The sequence below is a fragment of the Vanrija pseudolonga genome, chromosome 4 (assembly GCF_020906515.1).
Source record: "Vanrija pseudolonga chromosome 4, complete sequence".
NCBI lineage: Eukaryota > Fungi > Basidiomycota > Tremellomycetes > Trichosporonales > Trichosporonaceae > Vanrija > Vanrija pseudolonga.
Window position 1 is genome coordinate 522404 of NC_085852.1, and position 23931 is coordinate 546334.

Genomic DNA, 23931 nt, shown 5'->3' on the forward strand with positions numbered 1-23931 from the left:
TCGAAGCGCGACCGACGACGCACGCGTGCGTGCTTCGTGTCGTCGAGTCAGTGTGTCGTTGGTCGATCAGTCAGTCAGGCAGTCAGCGATCCTCAATCAATCCTTAAACCAGAGCCACAGCCTCGTTTTCTATCCTATCCCACCCACTCCGCCGGACTGTGCCACACGTTGGCCGAAGCCGGCTCGGGCTAGTCGTTGCGTCGTCGCCGTCGGAGCAAACGTTTGTTGGCGCGACCAACGGCAGGAAGAGGGGGTGGTGGGTCGGCCAGCTGGCCGGCGTTGCCCGCATGCAAGCGCGCGCGTCGTGTCGCCGCGCTGCACGCGACTGACTGGCAGCTAGCCAGCTCAGCTCCTGTAGCCCCGCAGCACGCGGGAGCTTGGTAACCATGCAGGCGAGACGGCGGGCGGGGGTGAGGAATGGTGGTGATCGCTGCTGCTGATGCTGCTGCTGCGTGCACTACGGCCTAGACGGCCTAGTCAATCATTTTGCTAGCTCATGCATTTAATTCCGCCAGTGCAGGTGCAGTGCTGCAGTGCTGCATACTGGTGCACGCTGTGTCGATCATGCTCACAGCTTACTGGTGCGGGGGCGACTATATCTGGAAGCCGCAACGAGAGGCCAGGCCAGACCCAGCAAGGGTAGTGGTGCTCGCCAGCCGGCCGGAGCGACAGGTTCCGAGCAGAGCGACAAGACGACACGAGACTGATTTTTTCGCGACGTGGGCAGCCAGCGTGCAGTGGGCAGTGGGCAACCCTCCCTGCCTGCCTGGCTCCGTGTGTGCCGGGCCGCGCTGCCGGCAGCTGGGCTTTTTTAACGCAAGTCGCCCACAAAGGTGGTACTGTTCCTTATGCTTAACCGTCCCTGTAGACGCAAAGACGCGGTACGTCGACTTGACTTTTCAGTTTTCTAAAAACTCAGGGGGGGCAGATGGTGGCAGTTTTCGAGGAATGGAATTTGGGACAGACGTTTCGACTTGTACTCACTTGAACCGGCGCTTTCGCGAGAATCTCGGCGTTGGCTTGCTGCTGCTGGCTGCCTTCTTTGAACCTCTCCACTATCAGACAAGCGTGCGTCAGGGTTGAAACGAGATGTAATCTGGCACACGAGACGACCACTGGTGGAGCTGGCTGGTCGGACGGACGGACAGGTCCTGTGCCAGCCAGGCCAGGTTGGCGGGGTTTGCACCTCGCCTTTTGTTGCGCCAGCGACCTGCTGGCGTGCAGGCAGGCCCAAGCTGGCTGGCGGGCGCGAGGCGGTGGCTCCTCGTCGACATCCTAGAGCGCCTCGTCGCCACGATCAATGTACAACTTACGCGTGCGCTCGCGTCGATGCGAGGCGAGCGAGCGTCCTCGCACCTCCGCACCCGCACCCAACGCACCCGCACCACCCTCCTCGCACTGACACTTTTACAACACTCGTCTCTCTTCTGTGAGTTCCTCGCGGAGCGGATCGCACTCGGATGCAAACTGCAAACTGCAAAAGTGCTCAAAGGGGTGCATACATGTTGTCATCAGGAGCGCCCTTTCTGGCAGATAGACACAAGATCCGCCTTCTTTGACAATGCACACTGGTCTACAGAGAGCCTGGCCCACCGTGGTCGTCGTCGGTCGTCGTCATGGCTCGCTTTGCTGCTGCACTACCGTTGGAGGGGGGTGGATGGAAGGGGTGCCGCGATTGATGCGTGGGAAGCCCGCATGCCCGAAACGCCTCGTTGGACGAACCAGCGATCCTGCGCGCCTGCAGCAGGAGCGACAGCGGGTGTTGCCAGCTCGCGTCTCTTTTCCCTGGTATAATCGCAAACCGATGATGCGCACCTTGTCTCGCAGAACAGCGATGCCGGAATCACACCAATCGGTTTTGCGTTTCGTTGGTTCGGGGAGTGGGCAGGCGGGCATAGTGACGGGGGTAGTGACGCACCGTGCTTTTTCATCCCTTGAGGGATCAATCAAGCAAGGACAAGGCAACGAGGCAACGAGGCAACGACGACGGACCCCGGCGGCGGTGGTGGTGGTGATGGCGGATGCAGGAGCAAGCAGGAGCCAGCGCGACACGGCGCGGCGCCCACTTCTTGGCCCACTAGTTCATACGCGAGTGTGCGCGGGCCGCGCTCACAGCTCCTAGATACAGGCGGCGCCAGAGGGCCCGCTTGGCTTGCCACTGGGGGCTTATCGACATGCCTGGCTGGGTGCAGGGTGTGGTCGGGTTTCTGGGTCGGGGACTGGCGGACGCCAGCCACATTTGGCTCTGTGGGATCCTCGGACCCTCGTTTTCCTTTTGACTGCACTCGCCGACATTCCGCCGCCGAGCGCCGCCAAGGACGCGCCGGCATTGGCATTGAACAACCGCTCCGTCAGATTCCTTTCTTTCCCACATCAAAAGGATCATTACGGCTGCGGCATGGAATGAGCTGCAGCGGACGAGTAACGAGTGTGACCTTATCCGCCCGCTTCCATTCTGATATGCACTCTCTATTGCCCTATTACCGTTGGGTGCCGGCTCCCGCTAGGGGAAGTGATGAGGAACCCAGCGTCAGATGCCATAGGCCTGGCCTGGAGCAAGCAGGGCATGCAGGCCCCGCAGTTGTTGGATAAGGTGACGGCGATGACGGCACCTTGGAGGATTTCGCTGTTCGGAGGATTTTTTTTTTATTCTTGGTTTTGGTTTCTGGTTTCTGTGACAATGGCGGCGCGCGCGGCGGATTGTGGGATCTGGGGCAGCGATGGCGATGGCGGCCGGCCCAGTTTTGACCCAGTGAGCACTGAGTTGAGATGCGAGCACCTGGCTCCTGGCTGCAGCTAACTGAACCTGGCAGGGTCGCATCCTCTATCCAAAATCCATGTCGATCATTGACCCCAGCGCCGCCTCGCAAGCCACCGACCGACCTACCTGTCTGCCTCGCAGCAACTGTCAGTTTGTCCTGCCCACCTCCGGCAGAAGCACCGATAGGCTATCGCATGCTGGGGGGCTTGTGATGATGCACTCAGGCAGGCAGCGAACAAGCCAGAATTCAATGGCGACAGACCGAGGCACGCGTAGCTTGACCGACCGACCGACCTGGACTGGGCCTGTGACTGACTCTGGGCAGACTTTTACTGCCCATTTTGACTTTTGCCCATTCTGATGACTGCCCTGCCATTCAAAGAGGCAAGCCAGAGCCACCACCACCACCCCGCGTGCCTTCCCCACACCCGCCGTCAGCCGCAGAGCCCCAGATTTCGCTAGTGCACACCTTACGAGCAGTGCACCACATGCAAAGAATGGCAAAGTGCGGTATGCCATGTCATCCACTCTGATCGCTGTATGTGCGGCACGCGCCGCCGCGCTGCGCTGCTGCATGGTCGCTCGCTTGCTCGTTCCGCACATGCCTCGCCGCGCCACGGCACCGACATTGGACATTGACTGCTTGCAGCATGCCACCACATGAAGAAGAAACCCGGGGGGCGCGAGGAGCGAGCGAGCGCGCGCGCGCGACCAAGCAAGCCAACCAGCCAGCCAGCCGACATGAACATTGCAAAGCAGCAGAATTTCGACGATCGCCAGTCAGGCATAGCGCGTCTCGCAGCAATCTGGGGTTTAGCTAGGACATGACGCGGCACGAGTACCAAGCAAGCCATCAGGAGCGGTCGACGCGGAGCGCAGACGCCTTGATGGCTTGTCTCCTTGCTCGCTTTGTCCCCAGCGCCGCGCGACGGCGTCTGCACAATAGCAGCCAGCAGCCCCGCACGCGCGTACACCCTACGTTATCATTGTTCGTTAGCGGCAGCGGCGCGTGAGCAAGCACACGAGCAGTCCCGCGCGCGCGCGGACCGGCACGGGGCGGGCGGTTCAAGCTACTGCTACTGCTACTGTAACCTGGTTGAACCAAGAACCTGCACCAGCGCCGTCGCACCAGGGCTGGCTACTGTGCGAGCCAGCTGTTCGCACTGGTGCAGCTAGCATTCCCGGCCGGCGGGCGGGCGGGCGGGCGGGCGAGCATTTGGCCGACCGACCAGCACGGAGTATCGACGGATGAACACGCTCGCTCGCTCGCTCGCGTCGCATGCATAGCCCTCCCGAACTGTACGCGTCCTGCAGGTTGCAGGTGTATGGTGCGCCGCGCATGGCTGCGCGCAGAATGCTGCATTGGCTTGCAGGTGCAGGCGCCAGCGAGACCCTGGGGCAGTGTTCTTCAACTTATTTCTCCCTGGTGGTGGGTGAACGGAGCGAGCGCCGCCGTCGTCGTCTCGACCCCTTGGCTTGTCTCGCGCCCAGCCGGCAGTCGTTCGCATCGACCAGATCCCTCGGGCCACGTCGTCGCCGAGACGCGTCTGTGCGCGCCATGCAACGGCCGTGCGCGGCGCGGCATGCTTGGCATGGCATGCAACAAGGTGCACAGTGCGGCGTGCTGCGGCGGCGTCGGTGGCACACTTCTCGAAGCAGCCACCAAACCTTGCCTTGGCCCAGAAAGTCAAGATTTAGGCGCGGGGCTTATCGGTCCTCGCTTGCCTGGTGGTGCAACGTAGGACAATGCAACGGCAAACGCCTGCTGCACGCCGACAGCCAGCCAGCAAAAGCCAGTGCGCCAAAGCCAGCCAGCCCAGACGCCAGCGTCATGTGCGCGCGTCGACCATACATTGCATTATGGCTGAATGCTGCAGCACGCGACGCGTCAGACATTAGAATAAGCTGAGCGACGACATGGCCCCAGTGCGGCTTGGGAGCGGGCGGCGAGGTTCCGGCATATGAATGAGCCACCTAGGCAGGAGCGAGGCAGGCAGGCAGGTAGTTTCCTCTCGCAGCCGCCTCGGCGCCTCCCCCTCAGCCTCCGCCCGCCGCCTCCGCCTGCCTGCCTACCCTCCAGGCGCCGCCGATATCGCGGATGCACCCAGCCAGGAGCGCAGTGTCGTCGTGTGCAGCCAACTTCTTGATGCAACGAATGCTCGGCGTCTCGGACCGCGTTCGTTTGCTCGCTCGCTCGCATCGCTACTCCGGCACGGGTGTACCTTTGCGGTTCCGTCTACATATACGTACATTTACGCCGCCGCCGCCGCCGCGCTGCTGCGCGACGACGCCGCGCCTGGAAAACTGAGGGCAGAAATGTCGTCGCGATTGTCCTGCATACCTTTGCGCGATCCACTATGCACGGCATATCCAAGCTGCAAAGGTTGCGGCTGCACTAGCCAGCTCTAGCTCGCCGAGCGTGCCGGGCTGGCGTGACGCGCACCCATTACTTGCATCCCGTTTGCTTCCGGCTTCCAACTTCCAGTGGAAGAGACAAGCATTAAGCTCGTCGGCACCACCAGGCCACGCATGGTGCACGCACGCACGCACGACAGCGCGGCGGTTGATCATGACATCAGAGCGAAACCCCACGCGGTGTGCTGGTGGTGGTGTTCGGACGCGCTGGCTCCTGGGCGAGAGTTTGCGCTCCTGGGCTGGGTGCTCCTGGGTGGGGGTGGGCAGGAAACTAACTCTATACCAAGAATACTGAAAGAGACAAAGGCCCTACAGTAAGTATCATGGCGGGCGGTAATTGTAATGCGGTACGGCAGCATGCAGGGAATAGCAGCCAACTACACCCTTGACTACTGATACTAGAGTGTGGATGATTCAGGACTCGCTCGTGGCCAAGGACCCCACTTTACCCTCCGCTGTGCACATTACTGCACACAGCAGGAAGGAGGTTGGTTCTGTCGAGAGCACGTTTGAGGCGAGCCGCGAGCCGGCAGCCGGCCGGCGTGCGGTGCGTGCGTGCGTGCGTGCGTGCAACGCACGTAGCACGTAGCACAGCGAGCGAGCGAGCGGCCCATTTGCGGCGGAACTGAGATGCCGCTTATACCTGGACTTGGCTGCACACGACGGGCCAATGCAATGCAATCATGACGATGAGCACCTCTGGCGCCTGATTACTAGCACAGCAGCTCGATTTCCTTTTTCCTTGGCCAAGAATTCAGTGCCAGGTATCCATGTCTCTCTCGCCCTTGCCCTCGTGCCAGCCTAGCTAGCAGCAGCTCGAGGTGACGGCACATTGCTCGATTGTGCGCAGTGCTACCAAGCCTCAGGCCTCAACATTCCACTTTACATGAAACCAACAGGTGGTACTGCAATGTCACTTTTTACCCGTTTCAATCGGCACCGGCTGCCTGGCTGCCTGCCTCGCTGCTACTGCCTATCGGATCGGTCGCGACGGGGCCGGCCCACCGGGCCCATATGGGTATGGTGCGGATCGCGGAGTGCAACAAGAGCCGGTTGGCTTGCCGGTGCACGCGGATGACCCTCCCTCGCGCGACACCTGCTCCAAACGGCTAACCTGCGGCATGTCTCGTCATGTCACAGTGTGGGCCGCGCGATGCGACATACATGACATGCGACGACATGCGTTTCGTTTCAGCGAGCGGTAGTGGTCGCGCGGGCCGGCGCGCGCCGCGTGCGCCAAAGTCAGAGATCCGGCACGATCCGCGCTCTCGCGAGCGATAGCTTTACGACGCCAACTATCCACTGCCGCACGCGCCGTACCCATCCCCGAGATGCAGAAAAAAACGAGGCGGTGCGGCGAGGTGCGGGCGGAGCGGACCGAGTGGTGGGCAGTGGCTCTCTACCTGGCAGCAAGGTCCGGATCGCATCGCTACTGGAAATGAAAGTCTTGGTATCTTGCAGCCAGGGATAGCACGCGAGTAGCGAATGCATCAGGCAGTGGTGATGATCTGCGCGCGCGTCTACAACGCCGCCATGGCAACACGTACGGCAGCACCCCGTTTCATTGTCGACGACCCGGCGTCCTCTTCTACGACACGTCACAGGTCCCGCGGTGGCCCGAGACGCCATCAAAGTCACCTTGTTCCGTCGACAGATGGGCAGTGAGTGTTCTGGGCTCTGCTCGACGCGGAGCGGTGTCTTGCGGACGGTAGAGCAAGTTCCCACGGCGGGCCGTGGCGGCATGCATCTTTTCTCGTCTGATGTTCCAAGAAGGAGGGTTCGCTGTTCTTGGCGGAAGAGCAAGCGAGCCACCAGGCAAGAGGCGGCACGCACCGTCGCCCAAAAAAACGACGCTGGTAATATCACTAGCTCACGAGCAAGAGCACAGAGCGCACAGCGGCATGCACCGTCGCCCAAAACGACAGCATCGGGCAGCGTGATGCCCATGAGTGCGCGCAGCATGCCGTCGTACCAGCGTGCCAGCGTGCCAGCTTGCGTGTGCACGCGTTGTTCGTGTTTCGTGTCACGACCAGCGAAAACCACATGCCTCACACGACGCCAGCAAAGTCGCGCCTGTCGTCGTCGCGCCTGTCGGACGAGCACGCTACCCAGCCGTGACTGCCGAGGCCTGCACAGACGGCTGGCTGAAACGCGCCGCCCCAGACGACGGCGATCAAACCCTCCAATGTACGGGACGGGGTTATCGCCTGACGTGTGCCGTGCCGCCGCGAGGGCCGGGGTGCGCGGCCAGCCAGCCAGCCGGCGACACCAAGCGAGCCACCGAGCCACTGCTACCAACAGCCGCGGCGCGCGGAGGGGTCAGGTCAGGTCAGGCCAGGTCATCAGATCAGCATTCAGAAACGAAACGCAACGAAACGCAACGCAACGCAACGGTACGCAACGGTAAGAGGTACAGGCTAAGCACATTACGTTGTGCTGCGACGACGCCTGTTGGTGCCCACGACGCACGCGTTTGGCATTTTGCATTTTGCATCCAACCGAGCAGAGTCCATGGAAACTTGTAACTGACAGGGACGGTGCAAAACTCTGATCTTGGGCACGGCGCGACGACCACAGCGACGAGGATTACCGTCCCTCCCGGCTCGTCGTGCCTGTTGCAGTGTCCATTGGGTTGGGTGGGTTGAGTTTGCCGGAGCAAGCGGTCGTTGCGCTGCAGCAGGTCGAGACATGTGCCGCCGGAGACAGAGCGAGGGCAGACAAGACGTCGTATGGCACCCCCCCAAACCAACCCCCAACTCCCCCCGCCGGCACGACCCCACCCCCGCGTGCTTCATCATCCCCGCTGTTGTCGTCGCGGTCGCGACCACAGGGTTGCAGCAGCGGGTGGAGCCTGCCCAGAGGGGCAGTCGGTACGCGTTTGGCTTTTATTCGGCGAGCAAGTGCGTGCTGCGTGCTGCGTGCGCTCTGCACAGCACAGCTGCCACACCTTGTTGCACCCCCGACACCCCCGGCACACGCGCCGATCCTACCGACGACCCACAACTCCACCGCTGTGCTGAATCTCCCTCGTCCCGGCGTGAACGCGCTGTGCACGCCGCGGCACGTCGCGCGCGGCACGCACCCACTCCCCGCTCCCTTGAAGCTTCGAAACACAGTCTGGACTCTGCGTTGCGATATTTACGTAAATCCGCACCCGAAACGATCGCAGTGTCAGGTGCATGTTGCGGTGGGCGGGTTAAAGTCGTCAGCAGTGGTCAGAAGAAAAAAAAAAGTTCGGACAGCTGGTACACAGCCGTGCCGTGCTTGTGAGTAGTGCAGGTTGGGTGGGCTTGTGCTTGTGCTTGCGCTGGTGCATGCGCGAGCTTGGACTTGGTGTCGCCTGCTGTGCACCACCTGCGCGATGCTCGCGCGAGCTCTACACCTGCACGCGCACGACATGCACGCGATCATCTGCTTCAGAGTTGAGTTCAGCTCCACCCACCCTTGCAAGGCATGCAACCCTCACCATTAACACGCCGCGCCCTCCACTGGAATCGCGACGCTCTTGTGCAGTGACGGCAGGTAAGGTGGTTGACGGCAGTGCATAGTCTACCGGGATGGCCGACTCCTACAGGAGGCCATCACCCCGTTTCACTGGAGCCGCGTTTTCCTGGCTCCTCGGTGCTGGCTGTGGGCAGGTCCTCGTTACCGCGTTTCTGCTACGGTGCCGCCTTGTCTCGCATTAGACTTGGGCGACTTGCTTGGGGTAATGCACTTCCCGTCTTTTTTATTTCAACGCAACCCCAACGTTACTAGGCGTGTCCAAGGGTGAGTATAAGATTAGAATTTGCCCAGTAACAGCAACTGGCTTCCTGGCATGGCAGTAAGTAATCGATGACCCACCCAACCCACCGCGAGTGTTTTTTCTCTCGTAAAGGGGCAGAATGTTGAAAATTCAAGGGAAAATGCACCAAAAATGCGTTGCTTGCATGCTGCCAGAATATCCAGGGAGCTCCACCCAAATCGCGAGGTTGAGAGAGGTACAGCTTACCATTCCCTGGTGCACGCCCGACGGTCGCTGCCGGTTCCTGCCAACGCTTCTTTGAAGGTTCCTGCAGACGGCAACAGGCGGCGACGACGACAACGGTCGCTCGCCGAGACACCTCACCACCCCAGAACGGCGCTGCTGGGTGCCCAGCGGCACCCAGCGGCACCCGGCGCGCCCGGCGCGTGCCGCTGGGTTATCGAGGCACGCCGCTGCCGGACCTGGCTGCATGATTGATTGATTGACTGGTGGCGAGCGTCGTGCGTGCTCGCTCGCCGCTACCAAACCGGACGGATCCGCAGGTACAGACTACGCCCACACCAGCTAGACGCCGCTCTGCTGGAGCTCCTCTCCGCCTTCCTCCTCTCCGCCCGCTCCCCTCTGCGTCCTGGAGCGGCACCCAGGTGTCAGTCACCACCTCCCCCCACCCCTTCCTGCACCGCGCGCTGCCCATGACTGCCCACCGCACTGAAGTGGCCTGGCCGTCAGTTACATGCACAAGTAGCTCGAACCACGGGTTCCTCAACCTAAAGGCAGCCTCCTGGCGACCCCGAGTTGACGTTAGTGCCCTTGTGGCGCACATCTGCGCGCGGATGCGGTGTATGCAGTACACTTTGTGGCGTCGCCAAGGTTTGCTATGCACGGCAATCGTCGTGGACCACGCACGACAACGGCCCGGATAGCGAGCGACAAGAGTACGCGTGTGGGTGGGCGTGCCGTGCCGTGCGTGCCGTGCGCGTGCGTCACGACAGTGTCCACGCGATTGCGTTTGGGGGTACTGCTGCATGTGAGATGTGATGCGTGTGCGTATCAGGTATCAGCGGGAGCCAGTTTCGCGGAAACAAGTGGAGCCATCTCGACGCCTCGCCGACACATGCGTAACAGTAACGAGTGTGCATGACAAAGAGCAAGGAAAAAACACATAGACACAACTATACGTGTGTGTAAGGCAAAAAACAAGCTATAGTGCAGTGACACTGGTACCGATGGAAAGGCCAACCTTATGGCACACCAAACCGGTCTACTCTTCTTCGGGAGGCATAATTCGGCACCAGCCAAATCACCGCAGCCACATTCGCGTGGGCACATGTGAAGGCGCTTCGCTCCACAAAATGTGGCAGAGCCTAAGTCGCGCCAACAACCTTGACACCCGCACGCGCGTCGAGGGCAACACCGAGCGCGCGCACCCACTCGGCCGCGTCGGATGTCTCCTTCGTAACCTTGGGCGCCTCGCCAGCAGTGATGCCAGCGAGGGTCGAGAGCATGCGCTCGACCTCGGGCTTGAGGGCCTTGGCAACACGAGGTCCCCACTCCTCGGCGGGTCCGAAACCAGACAGAACCTGGCGCTCGTACTCGGCCTTGGTCCAGCCCCAGATTTCGCCAGCCTCGCGGATCCGAAGGGTCGTGGCACCGCCCTTCTCGCTGACGTAGTTGACGTGGCCTAGGGCAACGTTGGTGCGGCGGATGATGGCGCTGAAGAGCGAGACCGACGGCAGGTCCTCGAGGGCGTCATCGAGCTTCTCGTCCTCCTCGTTGTCAATGTCGTCGCGGAGGCGGCGGACCGAGGCCAGGGTGCGCTCGGCGCCGTTGGGGCCGTGGAGAGCGGCCGAGCCGATAACAGCAGACTCGAGCGCCTCAATGGCCTCGAAGACTGCCTCGCGGGCAATGTGCTCGGCCTCCTGGTCGCTGCTGTCAACCGCAGTGGGCGCGGCCGTTGGCGGCTGCACAAGGCCGCCAACGAGGCGCTTCATCAGGCCCTCAAAGGAGAGCAGCGCGTGGGTGACAGGGTCGTGGGCCGGGCCACGAGGAGGCGACGGGGCGCGCGAGGCGGCGCGCGAGGGCAGGATGGAGAGCTGGGTAATCTTGGCCAGCGAGGGCGACGGGGCCACAGTGGGGCGGCCCTCCTTGTCCTTGACCTCGGTAAGAGCCTTGGCGATGTGTGTCGGGCTCGGGGTGCGGCTGAGGGGCGCACAGGGCTCGTTCTCGCCAATGAGGCGCATGCCCTTCCACACGACCGACACGACAACCTTGGCCACCCAGCCCTCGCCGTCGTGCTCGCATGGCTTGGCAACAGTCTCAAAGACCTTGCGGGCACCATCTACACGGCTGGCGAACTGCTGAAGGCAGCAAGGGACCGTAATGGAGCGGGGGTGGCCGCTGCCAGAGGGCTCCTTGGTCACGCGGGCAGTAGGAGGGTTGCTGAGGGTCTTGGTGACGGGCACGTCGGCAAGCGGAATGGTGGAGGGGCCCGAAGGCGACTTGTGAGCCACGCCGTCGGTGCGCGAAAGGCTGCCCTCAAGGTCGAGCTTGACAGCAAGGAGAATGGGACGAACAACCTTGCTGACGATGAAGTCGAGCTTGTCCATGCTGGGACGAAGCGTGTCCTCGACGAAGCGAGGGTACGCAGTCGTCTCGAGAACCTGCTCGAGCTTCTCGCACGTCTCCCATGCAGTGTGGGCGATTGAAACCGCGAACAGCTGGGTAGGGTTGAGGGGCGTGATGGTCGAGGTGAGGTTGAACGCGGCCGACCACTGGGCGTCCGACAGCGCAGGCATAAGGAGCGAGTCGAGACGGTTGATGTAGATGGCCAGCGAGCGGACCACCGTGCGAAGGACAGCGCGGAGGAGGTACGTGTCCGCGGGAGGCGGAGGAAGCTCCTTTGCGATGCCTTCACCGATCGTCCAGCCAGCACCCTTGCGGGCACCCTTCTTGGCCTTGAAGTCGATGCCCGAGCATGACTTGTTGACCGTGTCGGCGAGGCGGAGACCGATAGCGTCCATGTAGCCGCCCTGGGGAGTCTCGGGACCGCTGCCTGGCAGACCAACAACAGAGTTGCGAGGGGTGGCGGGACGAGATCCGGTAGGGCTGGTGTTCTTCTTAGGAGCGGCCAGACCGCCGGGGGCGGCGGCGGGAGTGGCCACACGAGACGCAGGGACGGGAGGGGGACCCAGCGGCTGCACGGCGGCCGAACCGGAAACGGCCACGCTCGATTGAACGGGCGTAGCAGGGCGAGCCTGCTTGTTGATGAGCGGGAGCGAGCGAATGGCGTTCATCTTGAGCGATCTGTGTGTCGGCTTAGGTACAGATCGGGTAGTTTTTGTTGAGATTTAGTTGGGTTCTAAAGAAGAAGTTGATGTTTTTGTTGGAGGGTTTTCGAGAGTGGAGCGGTGTACCAGGAGTATCCCGTGTGCGGCGGGAGACTGGCGGAAGGAGGGCGTGCGGCGGCGGGGGGCTGTATTATCCCATTCGTTGACGAGGCTCGTCGAGGATGAAGTGACAAGGAGCTGCGACTAGCAGCTGGGCGGGCGCGCGCGGTGTTTACTTGCTAAAGGGCAAGTTAGGGGGGCTTCTCACCGCTGGCGAGGAGCGTGTAGATGAGGGGAGGGAGGCGGAGTTGGGACGATCCGGCGGAGAGGCTGTGTATCGGCGGGCATGCATGCGAGCGGGGGGTTCGAGTCGATACGGGTTGTTGTGCATAGCGACGGAGACCGGGACCGAGAGTGGCGGCGGCGGCGGGAATGGTGGGAACAACGACGAAAGCGGGAGGGAACAAGGAACGTGCTTGTCAGCGACGAAGCTTCTTTCAACATGTTTGTCTTGTTCGCACTCGGTCGCTCGCGCTCGCTGGTGCGAGGAGCGAGGTCGACGAGGCGAGCAAGACCATGCAAGGATACCTACCGGACGTCCAGTTTCAGATTGTGTTGACCACTACAAGGAAGCTTAAACTTCTTCATTTATTGAAAGGCCGGGGTGGGGCGGCAAGGGCTGAGTCTGTGTGTTTGGTGTTGGCGAGAGACGGTGTGCTCTGCGCTAGGTTGCTCGGCGCTGTTTGTGCGTCGGGCTGGGTGTGGGTTGTGCAAAGAAGGCAAAAGAGTAGCAGAAGAGCTAGAGATGGAGAGTTGTTGTAAAGATGAGCAAGAAGGAGCGACGAGATGCAGCAGAATGGCCAGACTTGTTGGGAGGAGACACGCCGAGTGAGATGAAAAATGGGGCGCCCTGATTGGCTGTTTGCCGACGGATGGTGAGAATTTTGCTTCCGCTGTACGGGCACACGACCAAAATGACTGCCAATAACGATAAAGTAGAGGTATTGGAATTCGCTTTTGGATTAGACTATGCTTACATTCCGCCGTCATCATCATCAACAACGACGAATGCCTCTAAATCGCGCACGTTGTTATTTCCAGACACTTTGCAACAAGAGAAGGACTGTCGTATCTCGCTCAACAAGTGGATCAACGTGGGCCGCAATGACTGCTTTGGCCAGGCTCGGATCACCACATCAGTGACGCAGGACGTCTGTGCATAGCCCAAGTGGTGGGCGGCTATGTCTTGTCCGCGCGCGGCAAAGCAGTGTGCAGTGGCGCAGTAGGTGGTGTGCACTGCCCGGGCTGGCGTTGCCGGTGCTGCCCTTCTCGCACCACTCGCATCGCACTGCCTGCCTGGGTGCGTCGTTCGGAGCATGCCGATGCGGGTCCGAGCCCGCGCCGCCCGCACCGCCCACCGCCATGATTTGACGCGCCAGTCGCGTACATGCGCGATATCGCCACCGCCCTGTGAGGGATCGGCGCCACGGCTCGGCTCGGCTTGGCGGGTGCGAGCGAGTCGAGTGGCGGGTGGCGAGAGTAGCGACAACGAGCGAGCGAGTCTGTTGATGAGTCTTGTCAAGGTGGCAAAGTCGCAACTGCATGCAGCTGGGGACAGACTGACCACTGGGTGGCAAACATTTCTCGCTATCCGGAGCCGCCGAATGCCGACGTCATGACTCGACCAAGCATCCGCAGCATGCACGCAGCAGGTGTACGGCACCGCGTGCGCGGGTGCTCATCCCAGCACAAGCACAATGCACAGCCCACACTTGGCCGTCACTGTAACACACCACGACGACGCTGTCTCACTCTGCGTGCGTGCGTTGCATCGCATCTGCATTGTCGATCTGGACGGCACGCGCCCGGGTGGTGGTGGCGGCACTGAATTGTATCAGCAAGCGAGTAGGCAGGCGCCAGGCACGCCCACGCCCAGCGAGCTGCTGCATGACCTTGGCAGTGGTGGTGGTCAGCAGGCCAAACGTGACGCTCGCCACCACTGCATTGAGTCGAGTCGACGACGCTGCCGTACCAGCCTGCCAGAAAGTGGCGATCACGAATCAATCGGCGCCTGCATTCAGTGCTGGAGCAGTCGGTGTGATGGAGCGCGCAAGCGAGTGCCGTGGCGGTGCCACGGCACGACCAAGCTGGGCTCATTGTATCGCCCTCGCGGGCATCACGGTCCGCAGCGGCCCGCGCCGCTGATCCACTCCCGTGCAGTGTACGCAAGTGTGTAGATCGGTTTTGGCGACGGAGACCCCTAGGCACAGCGTCACGGCCTGGGTGCGCTGGTTTTGCCACTCGAACTCTGCTGCCACCACCTCGCACTGTTACCTCAACTCGCTCGTTCACAGTGTCGTCTTGTGCCGATTGTCCCCCCTCTCATCATGTCGTGTTTGGCCAACTGTTCCTTTGTTGATTGAAAACGCCGAGAAGATGTGACGGCCGGCGAGGTGACGATCTCCCGAGCGGGAACGATGATGGAACGTTTCGTCCCGGCTGGCACACATGCACGCACCTCGGATTTGCGCAACTCGCCCGATATAAACGCACTGTACACAGCAGAACTCGCCAAAAACCACACCCAGGCCCCCCAGAATCCGTCCCACCATCCATCGGAGGTGCGCCAGACGAGCGGTAACTTGACTGTAACTTGCGTCACGTCTGTCGAATTATCGTCCCGCCGCTGCCTGTGGTCCGTTCACGTGTGGGGGTGATGCGTGCCCTGCCCTGCGCGGGAGCGATAGACGCTCAGTGACGCACCGAGTGACATCCCTCACTGGCTGGCGGGCGTTCGCAGCTGCCAAGTGACCGCTAACCGACCGAGAGGCCGCGACTCGCCGTCATGCCGGCAAAAGCGGCCTGAAACGCGGCGACCGCGTCCATCCATTGCGCCGCCGTCTCCACTTGACCGTTCCGTTCCAGATCTCTCGACACGAAACGCGAAGCAGGCGCTCCCGGTCGTCAAGCGGCTGGCTGTGTGGAGCGATGGACAGGCAGTGGCTGGCCCCCGTTGTCGAGTCCATGCCGAAAGCGCGTCAAGGTGTGCGTCAGTCGGGTGCGTCTTGCTCGGCCTCGTTGCTGCTCGTCGCGACGTGACTGATTTTGTCGTCGCCCACCTACATACCGTGCCTCCCGATCACTCGGTATGCTGGAGCACTACCATCGCCAAGCAAAGCAAAGTCGTACTCCATACCATGGTCAGCTGTTGCAGCGTGTACGTATCGTGCTCCACCGACCGACGCGGGTGTGCACTGCGGGATTGCGCGGCTACTCTGGCTGGCGGGCGGCTGTTGACGCTTCTCTCGCCGCACATGTGCTGTTTCAGCTCGCTTTCGACTCTGCCGCGGGATAGTGGGTATGTCTTCCTGCCATCTGCTGGCATGGCGGATCACGTATCACGTCTCACGTATGTATCACCTTCAGAGCTAGGATATGGAACATGCATAGGCAGGCTGTGGGGGAGAATTCTGCGCCAGCGAGCCGCCGCAGGATTCGGCTTTGCGGATTCTCGACTCCAGTCGACAGTACCCGGAATTTCCCCTCGACAAAGCCAGACCAGCCAGGATTCTCGCAAAACTAACTCTGACACGAGGCCAGAACTCACACAGACACGAGCTGAGCCGCCAGAGTAAGCCAGCCCAGAACTCTGAAATCTCAGACGAGGCGACAACACTCGACGCTACTCGTGTGCCGTGGCGTTTCTGGTCGCCGTCTCCCTACGCGTCGTCGTCGTCGTCGCCGTCGCTCAGCCGTGTCGCGCAGCATAACCTCGGCGGTCGGTTAATGCCCCTCGGCGATACAATGCTGCCGAGCCCCGTCGAGCCGTGGTGTGGATCAGGTCGCCGTGTCTGGCTGGATGTGGCATGACCCCAGGTCAGTCAGTCTCAGCGCGATTGATTCGCTGGTGACACCTGTCTGTCTGCCTAAGAGCTCAGCGCCTATCGCGCTGGCTGGCAGGAAGCACTACCGTACTACCCCAGTCGAACGCTTCCTGTATGTACACTACGAGCAGCCGCACGCACCATTATATACTCGCCGCGCTCCAACCTCCCGCAACGTGACCACGACACCAGAGGCCACCACCACCATACCCCCATTCCCCGCTGCCCAACAAGAGCGCAGCGAAGACGCCGCCCCCAGCCACAAAGCTGACATATCTCTCCCACCCCGACCGTGGCGGGCGAGATACGGGCCTTATCGTGCGACTGCTTAACCATAAGCGGTTGGGCGGGGTGACGGGCGGTTAGTCGCTCGCTCGCTCGCTCCTCGCGTGCGTGTGTTCGCCGTGTGCTTCGGCCGCGGCGGAGTCGTCGTCGGGAGCGCCGAGGCCCCCGGTCGGTCGATCCGTCGGTCGGGCCGCAACCAGCGGCGGCCTACGCCGAAGACGACGCGGCACCCTGAGCCGCGACGACGGTACTCACCACAGCCGCGGAGTTTTCGACGCCGCGAGTTTTGGTGGGCACGGCGTAGGGTGGGGTAGCGTGCCCGCGCCTTGTGGGGGAGTTTTGAACGCCAGGTCGAGCAAGGCCAGGTCGACCCACACGGATGTTTCACCCCGCCCTTTGCGGCGCCCACGCTGGCACCCTTCTGTTCGTCGCCGAAGCGTCTGTGGTGGGCTGGACCGCGCCACGCAGCTTCGAGATCAACGCCACGCCACGCCACGCCATAGACACACGGTACTGGGCTAGTTTGTGCCTGCTGCTCAGCGGCGCCGGCGTCACGCTGCTGCTGCTGCCGATCCTCGGCGCGCCCAAGTGTTTCAGTGACATCGTTGCAAGTGTGGCGTGGCGCTGATCGCGCCGACCCTGCGTTCGATCGTGATGACCGACGGCGAGGGCGACTGCGTGGCGGGTCAGTGTCGTGCTTGGCGACACACCGTCCACAGACAGACTGAGGCTAGCGAGACAGGACAGACCTCGCGCTTCAGCACGGCACGCGGCGGCGTCGCGTCCCAGCGTCGCGTCCCCCGCACGTTCTGGCGTCATCAGTGGCTGTGGTGATCGCGCCGTGATGATCGTGGCGTCAGACTTTAGTGATCGCTTCTCGAGTTAGTAGCAGGGGTATGTAGACGTGTGGGGGTGGCTTGGCTGCTTGTCGTCGGATCCGTCTTACTCGAAGGCCTTTGTTGTTGAGGTGGGGGTCGTCATCGTGTATAGGCATGAGGCATGGTGGTACAGGAGGGCAGCGTATTAACCAAGGAGGAAGGGAAGAAAATAAAATTTAACGAGGTTAGAGGTGGAGCGAGGCCGAGGTCGGCAGGCGGGGGAGGGAGGGGAGGCTCGCGAGCGAGTCTGGCGGATGGTGGTGGTGGTGGTCGGCGGCGTCGCCGTCGTCGGAACCGGCGGCAGCGGACGCGGCGGCCGTCGAGCTCGAGTCCCGTCGGAGAGAGTTTGCGCGCCGTGTGGTTTCACCTTCACTGGGCACGAGTCAGGGCGGGTTCTAGAGAGGGGGCTGAAGGTGTGATTGCAGACTATGTGGTGTCGGAGGTCGCGTCCGAGTTCGTCTTTTGCAGCTCTAGCCGCTGGAGCTGTTTCTCGACGAAGCGAACGTGTGATCTGGGTATTGTGTCAGGGGGTGTTCGTGGCGTGTCTCTCATGTCTTCTCTTCCTTCGCGTCGTTGTCACTGAGTCTGCCCCATCGCAACTTGTCCCCATCGCAAGTCGTGGGCATCGCGAGTGCCCCGTTGGCGATTGCCCTCTTCGCGATTTCCCCTCCACAATTGCTCCCCCTCACCACTGCTCCCCTCCCCCACCTTCTTCCCTCCCAACCCAACCCCCGCTGCACTCACTTAACCCGCAAGTTGGCGACATAAGTCGCCTGCACGATGCCGTCGGGGCCAATAAACACAGTCTTGCGCTCCGGCACCGAGCCCTTGCCAAACAGCCACCCCTTGACGCCGTACACCTTGTTGACGAGGTGGTCCGTGTCCGACACGATGGGGTACTGGAGCCCGTGCTTGTCCTGGAACGTTGTTTGGTTCTCGATTGCGTCTGCGGAGGGTGGGGGTACGGCGTCAGTACCTCCGTCGACGAAACAAACGAAACGCAGCGGAGAGGACATGGTGCCACGCGGTGTCGGGCGTCGTGCGCTGTCCTCATACAGGGTGGTCGCGGGCGTCGCAATCCGCCGCCAGGCGCATGCTTGCAAGGTTGCTGCGGCAACCAAATGCGCCGTGCACGCAGCAGCTGGTCGCGAGCAAGTCAAGTATGGTGGGCAGCGCAGCTGGCGTCGCGGATCAAGCAAGACCCGCCCACTCCCGCCGCCGCCACACCACCGCCTCGCGGAGTCTCCTCGCTTCGGCGACTGCGTATCTGCAGCGATCCCCGACGGATCGCCATCAGATCTGGCCCGCCCTGGCTGGCTGGCCGTATCCCAGAAACGAACTCCACCAGCCAGCTGACAAAGGCCGGCGCCGCAGCCAGGACAACCCACTCACCGCGACTGATGCCAATGACCTCGAGGTCTGGATGTCTGAGAAACACCGTGTCCTTCTCTTGCGCGTCCCGGAACGCGCATGCTTCCTTGGTACATCCTATTGTCATTGCTTTCGGGAACTGTGGGCGGGTGGGTGTCAGTGAGGTGGTCTCTTCTTTTTCTGGGTCTCTTGTTCCCTCCCGCGCGCCATCCGTCGGAAGCGGCACAAGGTGGGTGGCCAACACGCACAAAAAAGATAGCGATGGGCTTTTGGAAGTGTCAGCGGCGTCTGAAGTCGGCAGAAGAGGTCTCGGGTCGCGCGAAGCGAAGTCTGGGGCGTGCGGCAAGCATAGCGAAGAGCAAACCCCGCAACAACGACACGACGCACCTTCTTGCCGATGGGCGGGGTGTACAGCGCCCCAGTCCCCGCAGAGGGGAGGTTGAAGCTCGGCGCCTCGAGCCCGACGAGCGGGTCCTCATAGCCAAACAGGTGCTGAATGGCGTGGGTCGTCATTATTATTATTGGTGTCGAGTGGCGACGACGGAGAGCGAGTGGGCGTTGTGAGGAGAAAGAGTGCCCGGAGCACGGGGTAGTAGTAGGTATGTGGTGGAGATCGATGATGCGCTGCTGGGCCAACAGGCTGAGCCTGAGTCTGAGCTTGTCACTGCTAGGCACGCCCGAGAGAACTCGGCGTCGGGGTGGGCAGAAGGGGTCGTTCGGAGCGGAGTGCGTGCGTCGTTGTCGGGCGGTCGTGGGGTGGCGACTGGCGAAGAGGGCTCGAGGGGTAACGAACAAGGTGGTGAAGGAGACTGAAGTGACCAAGAAACACAAACAGCGAACGCGACGATGAGCTGCCAGCAACGTTTTACATGGGGCATCAGGCATCAGGCATCAGGCATCCAGGTATCAGTCAGGTATGATCTTCAAGATCTGATCTGCTCTGCGCTGTGCTGCGCCACGACGCCGCGACCGACGGCCAGCGCATACCCGCATGACACAGCGGCCGCCAGCCGACAGCGCGCCGCGCGCCCACCCCGACTGACCCGACAGTGTGCTGACCGAGCCACAGCCAGGCAGAGCCGAGGTTGGAGTGTTCGGTGTGCACGTAGAGTGGGGGAGGGACGAGAAGAGGGGCACAAGGAGACAGGAACGGGTTCGCTGCTGCCGCCGCCGCCCGCCTGCGCCGCGGAGAGTTCTTTGCAGAGATAGATCTGGACAGCGCGCAAACGAGCCGTGACTCGACCCGCGGGCTATTCCTGAGGCAAACCTCGTCTTGATCTGGACCGCTCGAGCAGCGAGGCACCGCGCCAGAGGGAGAGCGAGGGCCATGCCACGCCGAAACGAGCAACGGCGAGCACCTCGCGCAGGCAGGCGAACAAGCAAGAACAGAACAAGGAGAGACGTGTTTGGGCATGGCCGCTATACTGCCCGTCTGCCTTGCTTGCCCCACCTCGACTTCGACAAGCCCTTAAAGGCACGGGGAGAGTCCGACCTCGGCTCGAGATCAACTTGCCGCTCCTCGCCTGTCTCGGAGCCAATATGCATCCTTGCCGCCTCGCCTCGGCCAATGTTGTCATAATGAACACACACTGGCTGGCTCTACTAAAATGACAATGACTCGGTGGCGCTGACCCCAAGCCATTCCAGCACTCATCACGGGAGGCGCCTCTGCGGTTAGAGCGTGCCAATGACGGCAAAGCATTCCAGCCATCAACACTGTAGAGACGGCGGCAACTGCCCGTGTCTAGCCCGCTCTATCTACACCTCGACCACGTCCATCTCGTCGTCGGCAGCCGCACCAGGCTTGGACACAAGGTCGTCCAAGCGGTCCGCCTTGGTGTCGCGGCCCTCTTCGCCCTGGAGCAGGCCGACAAGGCGCTCGATCGCGTCCTTGATCTGCTGGTCCGTCTCGACCTTGTGCGCCTCGCGAACAACATAGTACGCTCCTCGCTTCCGCAACGCCTCGCGGCCAGTGTGGGCTGGGCGCACAGTCAGCGGGCTACCCGCAGGGAAATACCTCGGTACTTACTCGTAGCCAGCAGCAACAGGATCTCAACACACATCATGCGCAGAACGGGGTCCCGCTCACGAGTCTTCTCGGGAGGAAGGAACTGCAGCGTCTCGGGCAGCACCTCCATCTCGTCGACATCGTACTCTTCGGGGCCCATCAGAGGACCGAGCACCCATGGCAAGACATCGACACCCTTGACGGAGCGAGTGGGGTCGGCGGGCAACCTGACACGCTCGTCTGAAGAGAGAGTCAGCTGCGGCAAGACGTCAAACTCACCTTCCGTGGCCAGGAGCCATGGGTGGCATGCCCGGTCCATAGCGCAGTTCTTGATGGTGCCAAGCGCACCACCGCGCCTAATGGTCTCGGGGAACTCGGTGTACACGACAATCTTGGAGAGCAGGGGCTCCTCGTCGTCGGACGGCGTCTCCTCCTTGGACGGGGCGGGGAACGTTGGCTGAGGCGTGAGGAGGATACCGCGCGTGGCAGGGATCTGGAGCCCGTCAGCATTGACCCCACAAGAGCCCGCGCTCACGCACCATGGTAATGTTGGCAAACACCGAGGCAAGGAAGTTGCAGTCTCCCTTGCGCTTTCCCTTGCCATCCTTGACTCCCTCACTGGCGCCGTCTTCGAACGCCTGGACGAGCGCACGTACCGCCTCGACTGGTCGCTCCTCCTCCTGTCCGGCCTCCTTGTTGGGAGGCACGAATGCGGGGTCGCGGTAGTCGGGGTGAATGGTCGAGGAGGAGCTTGCGCTCGCGGGGAAGTAGTACGGGGGGTAGTGCTTCGACAGGGGGAGGGGAACGATGGGGACGGTGAGGTGCGCAATGGTGGGCACGAGGGTGGGGTGGGACGAGAGGTTGGACAGGAGCATCGACGTCAGCGGGGAGAGGGGGGACGTCGTGTTCTGAAGGGGGTATGGGTTAGCTCAATCATCATAAAGCATCAGCTCTACCCACCGCGGTGTACGACACAAGCCAAACCAAGAACGGCTCGCTGGCGAGGTGGCGCGCAACGCTGAGGTTGTCACTGAGGTTGATGAGCGCCGACAGCGCATCGTGCGCAATGGCCGCCTGGTCGCGGCACAGGTCGGCGAGGTCGTGCAGCGCCTTGACCTTGACCTCGTCGGCCTCGTGCTCCGTCTTGCGCTTCTGGGGCTGGAGGCCGCCGCCGTCGGCCTTGGCCTCGCCGGGGAGGGCGGCAAACGACGAGGGGATGAAGATGTGCCGCTCGGGGTCGTTCTTGGCCGTGTGGCCGACGAGGTTTTGGAGCGCGATCTGGCGCGCCGCGGGGTTGGGCGACGAGAGGAACTCGAACAGTTCGGTTAGGCCCGACATTTTGTGTAGTTGTTGTGGTATACAGATAGGGAGAGAGTGAGAAGGAGATGTCATGAGTCAGACTGTTGAGCCTGGTGCGATGGAGACTTCGAGCACCTGTTCAGACATTTGGAGGTTAGTTTCCCACGGTGGATTCGATACAAAGAGTTGTCAACCAACATCATTCAACGAGGGGTCAACTTTGTTGGAAACAATACACTCTGCACTCTTTCATCTCTTCACCAATCGACACCGCGTGCATTGCGCTCGACAACAGCGACAGAGATACGACTATACGCCCGTCACATAGAGCGGCAACCAGCGGCATAAAAGCGACAGCGGACGAGAGAGCCGCACGTCGCCAAACCATCCCTCCCCCTCCTCGTCGCTCTACCCCCGCCGCCCATCCTCGCCCGCCCCTCTCGCCACCACGATGAACACGTTCCGGCCAGTCCAGCGGGACATGGAGCTCAACCAGCCGCCAGCCGACTCGGTGTCCAAGATCTCGTTCTCGCCTACACAGGACATTCTGGCCGTTGCGAGCTGGGACAACAATGTAAGAGCTGCGTGTCGATCCCGCTGACGCCCCCCAGGTCCGCCTATACAACGTCAACAGCGCGGGCCAGTCCGAGCCCAAGACCATGTACAGCCACGAGGCCCCGGTTCTCGACCTGGCATGGACCAAGGTGTGTCACCGTCCGATCGATGACTAACCAAGCCCCCAGAACGGATCGCATCTCTTCTCTTCGGGCTGCGACAACGCCGTGTTCATGTACGACATGACCACGGGCCAGAAGCAGCAGGTCGCGGCGCACGACGCACCGATCAAGTGTGTCGAGTGTGTCGAGACGAACGGCACGACAGTCCTCATCACCGCCGGGTGGGACAAGCAGCTGAGGGTGGGTAGCTGGATGTGCAGGGTTTACAGCTAACCCGCAGTACTGGGACACGCGACAGCCTACACCCATCCAGTCGCTCACGCTGAGTGACCGTGCGTATGCCATGGATGCGACGGATAAGATTGCCGTTGTCGGAACGGCCGACAGACAGATCCACATCTACGACCTCAACAACCCCTTCCAGCGGTACCGGAACGTCGAGTCGCCCCTCAAGTGGCAAACACGCGTCATTTCTTGCTTCCCCGCCTCTGTCGGTGGTGATGGCTACGCCGTTGGCAGTATCGAGGGCCGTGTCGGCATCCAGTATGCGCACCAGATTGACGAGAAGTAGGTCGATGATATCGGGTTCGGTGACTAAACGCGCCCCAGGAAGAACTTTTCGTTCAAGTGCCACCGTACCGAGATCCCCCAGGGCAGCATGGGCCCTCCAGCCTTGGCGGGCTCGCAGAACGTGTTCGCCATCAACACTATCACGTTCCACAAGATCCAGGGCACGTTCTGTACCGGCGGCGGCGACGGATCGCTCACCTTCTGGGACGGCATGGCCCGGACAAAGCTCAAGGGTGGGTGAACGTTACCAGTCTGACTAGAGAGCACCCGCTAACAACGCAGCCTTCACCGCCAAGGAGCTCGGCAACGGCGACCCCGACGCGCGGCCAACACCGCAGTGGGGCGTGCCCATCGTCTCGTCGTCGTTCAACCACTCGTGCGACATCCTCGCCTACGCCTTCTCGTACGACTGGTCCAAGGGCCACCAGGGCGTGCCCCCCGCCGGCTCAAACCCGACCAAGATCATGCTCCACTCGGTCAAGGCCGACGAGGTGAACAGGAAGAAGAAGTAGGCGTAGACGGGCGAGGCGAGCTGCTGCTGGCGAGCAGACTTTTGTAGCGCGTCTTGGCGCGAGGCGGGTGTATGTGTGCCTGTGAGACGCAGCGCGCCGCACCCTACTTGGCCAGATGCTAGTGACCAGATGCATATGATATGTAGAGTGTGTGGGGTGAGCGGGCAACGGAGGCAGCTCCGATGTGGCACCAAGACCAA

The 23931-nt window shown here is 61.8% G+C and overlaps 4 protein-coding genes across 4 annotated transcripts; 1 reads left to right on the forward strand and 3 right to left on the reverse strand.

The window, feature by feature from the left end:
* Positions 1 to 10285: 10285 nt before the first annotated feature.
* LOC62_04G005449 (uncharacterized protein) lies at positions 10286 to 12214 on the reverse strand (the record flags this gene model as incomplete). The annotated part of the gene is made up of 1 exon (XM_062771985.1): positions 10286 to 12214. The coding sequence occupies one exon, from the start codon at positions 12212 to 12214 to the stop codon at positions 10286 to 10288; it is 1929 nt and encodes a 642-aa protein (XP_062627969.1).
* A 5220-nt stretch (positions 12215 to 17434) lies between these two features.
* PRXQ (thioredoxin peroxidase DOT5) lies at positions 17435 to 19304 on the reverse strand. Its single transcript, XM_062771986.1, has 5 exons — positions 19053 to 19304; positions 18914 to 18931; positions 18687 to 18804; positions 18039 to 18240; positions 17435 to 17805 (listed from the first exon to the last, which is right to left on the reverse strand). Exons 1-5 carry the CDS (start codon positions 19176 to 19178, stop codon positions 17721 to 17723), a joined length of 549 nt encoding a protein of 182 aa, XP_062627970.1. The 5' UTR covers positions 19179 to 19304; the 3' UTR covers positions 17435 to 17720.
* A 761-nt stretch (positions 19305 to 20065) lies between these two features.
* hgh1 lies at positions 20066 to 22063 on the reverse strand. Its single transcript, XM_062771987.1, has 5 exons — positions 21634 to 22063; positions 21213 to 21581; positions 20953 to 21166; positions 20695 to 20913; positions 20066 to 20644 (listed from the first exon to the last, which is right to left on the reverse strand). The coding sequence occupies exons 1-5, from the start codon at positions 22009 to 22011 to the stop codon at positions 20424 to 20426; spliced, it is 1401 nt and encodes a 466-aa protein (XP_062627971.1). The 5' UTR covers positions 22012 to 22063; the 3' UTR covers positions 20066 to 20423.
* A 153-nt stretch (positions 22064 to 22216) lies between these two features.
* Positions 22217 to 23866, forward strand: GLE2 (Nucleoporin GLE2). The gene is made up of 6 exons (XM_062771988.1): positions 22217 to 22546; positions 22584 to 22676; positions 22716 to 22889; positions 22930 to 23216; positions 23259 to 23452; positions 23502 to 23866. Exons 1-6 carry the CDS (start codon positions 22424 to 22426, stop codon positions 23729 to 23731), a joined length of 1101 nt encoding a protein of 366 aa, XP_062627972.1. The 5' UTR covers positions 22217 to 22423; the 3' UTR covers positions 23732 to 23866.
* The last annotated feature ends 65 nt before the right edge of the window (positions 23867 to 23931 follow it).

What these genes read in the sequence shown, in the direction of transcription:
- PRXQ (XM_062771986.1), bottom strand. Translation starts at nt 19,178, where the DNA reads ATGACGACCCACGCCATTCAGCACCTGTTTGGCTATGAGGACCCGCTC. An exon ending in GGTCATTGGCATCAGTCGCG is followed by an intron (nt 18,241 to 18,686) that starts GTGAGTGGGTTG and finishes CACCCTCCGCAG; the next exon opens with ACGCAATCGAGAACCAAACA. An exon ending in GTCGCCAACTTGCGGGTTAA is followed by an intron (nt 17,806 to 18,038) that starts GTGAGTGCAGCG and finishes CACAATACCCAG; the next exon opens with ATCACACGTTCGCTTCGTCG.
- hgh1 (XM_062771987.1), bottom strand. Translation starts at nt 22,011, where the DNA reads ATGTCGGGCCTAACCGAACTGTTCGAGTTCCTCTCGTCGCCCAACCCC. An exon ending in GGCTTGTGTCGTACACCGCG is followed by an intron (nt 21,582 to 21,633) that starts GTGGGTAGAGCT and finishes TACCCCCTTCAG; the next exon opens with AACACGACGTCCCCCCTCTC. An exon ending in TGTTTGCCAACATTACCATG is followed by an intron (nt 21,167 to 21,212) that starts GTGCGTGAGCGC and finishes GACGGGCTCCAG; the next exon opens with ATCCCTGCCACGCGCGGTAT.
- GLE2 (XM_062771988.1), top strand. Translation starts at nt 22,424, where the DNA reads ATGAACACGTTCCGGCCAGTCCAGCGGGACATGGAGCTCAACCAGCCG. An exon ending in GGTGGGACAAGCAGCTGAGG is followed by an intron (nt 22,890 to 22,929) that starts GTGGGTAGCTGG and finishes GCTAACCCGCAG; the next exon opens with TACTGGGACACGCGACAGCC. An exon ending in GGCCCGGACAAAGCTCAAGG is followed by an intron (nt 23,453 to 23,501) that starts GTGGGTGAACGT and finishes CTAACAACGCAG; the next exon opens with CCTTCACCGCCAAGGAGCTC.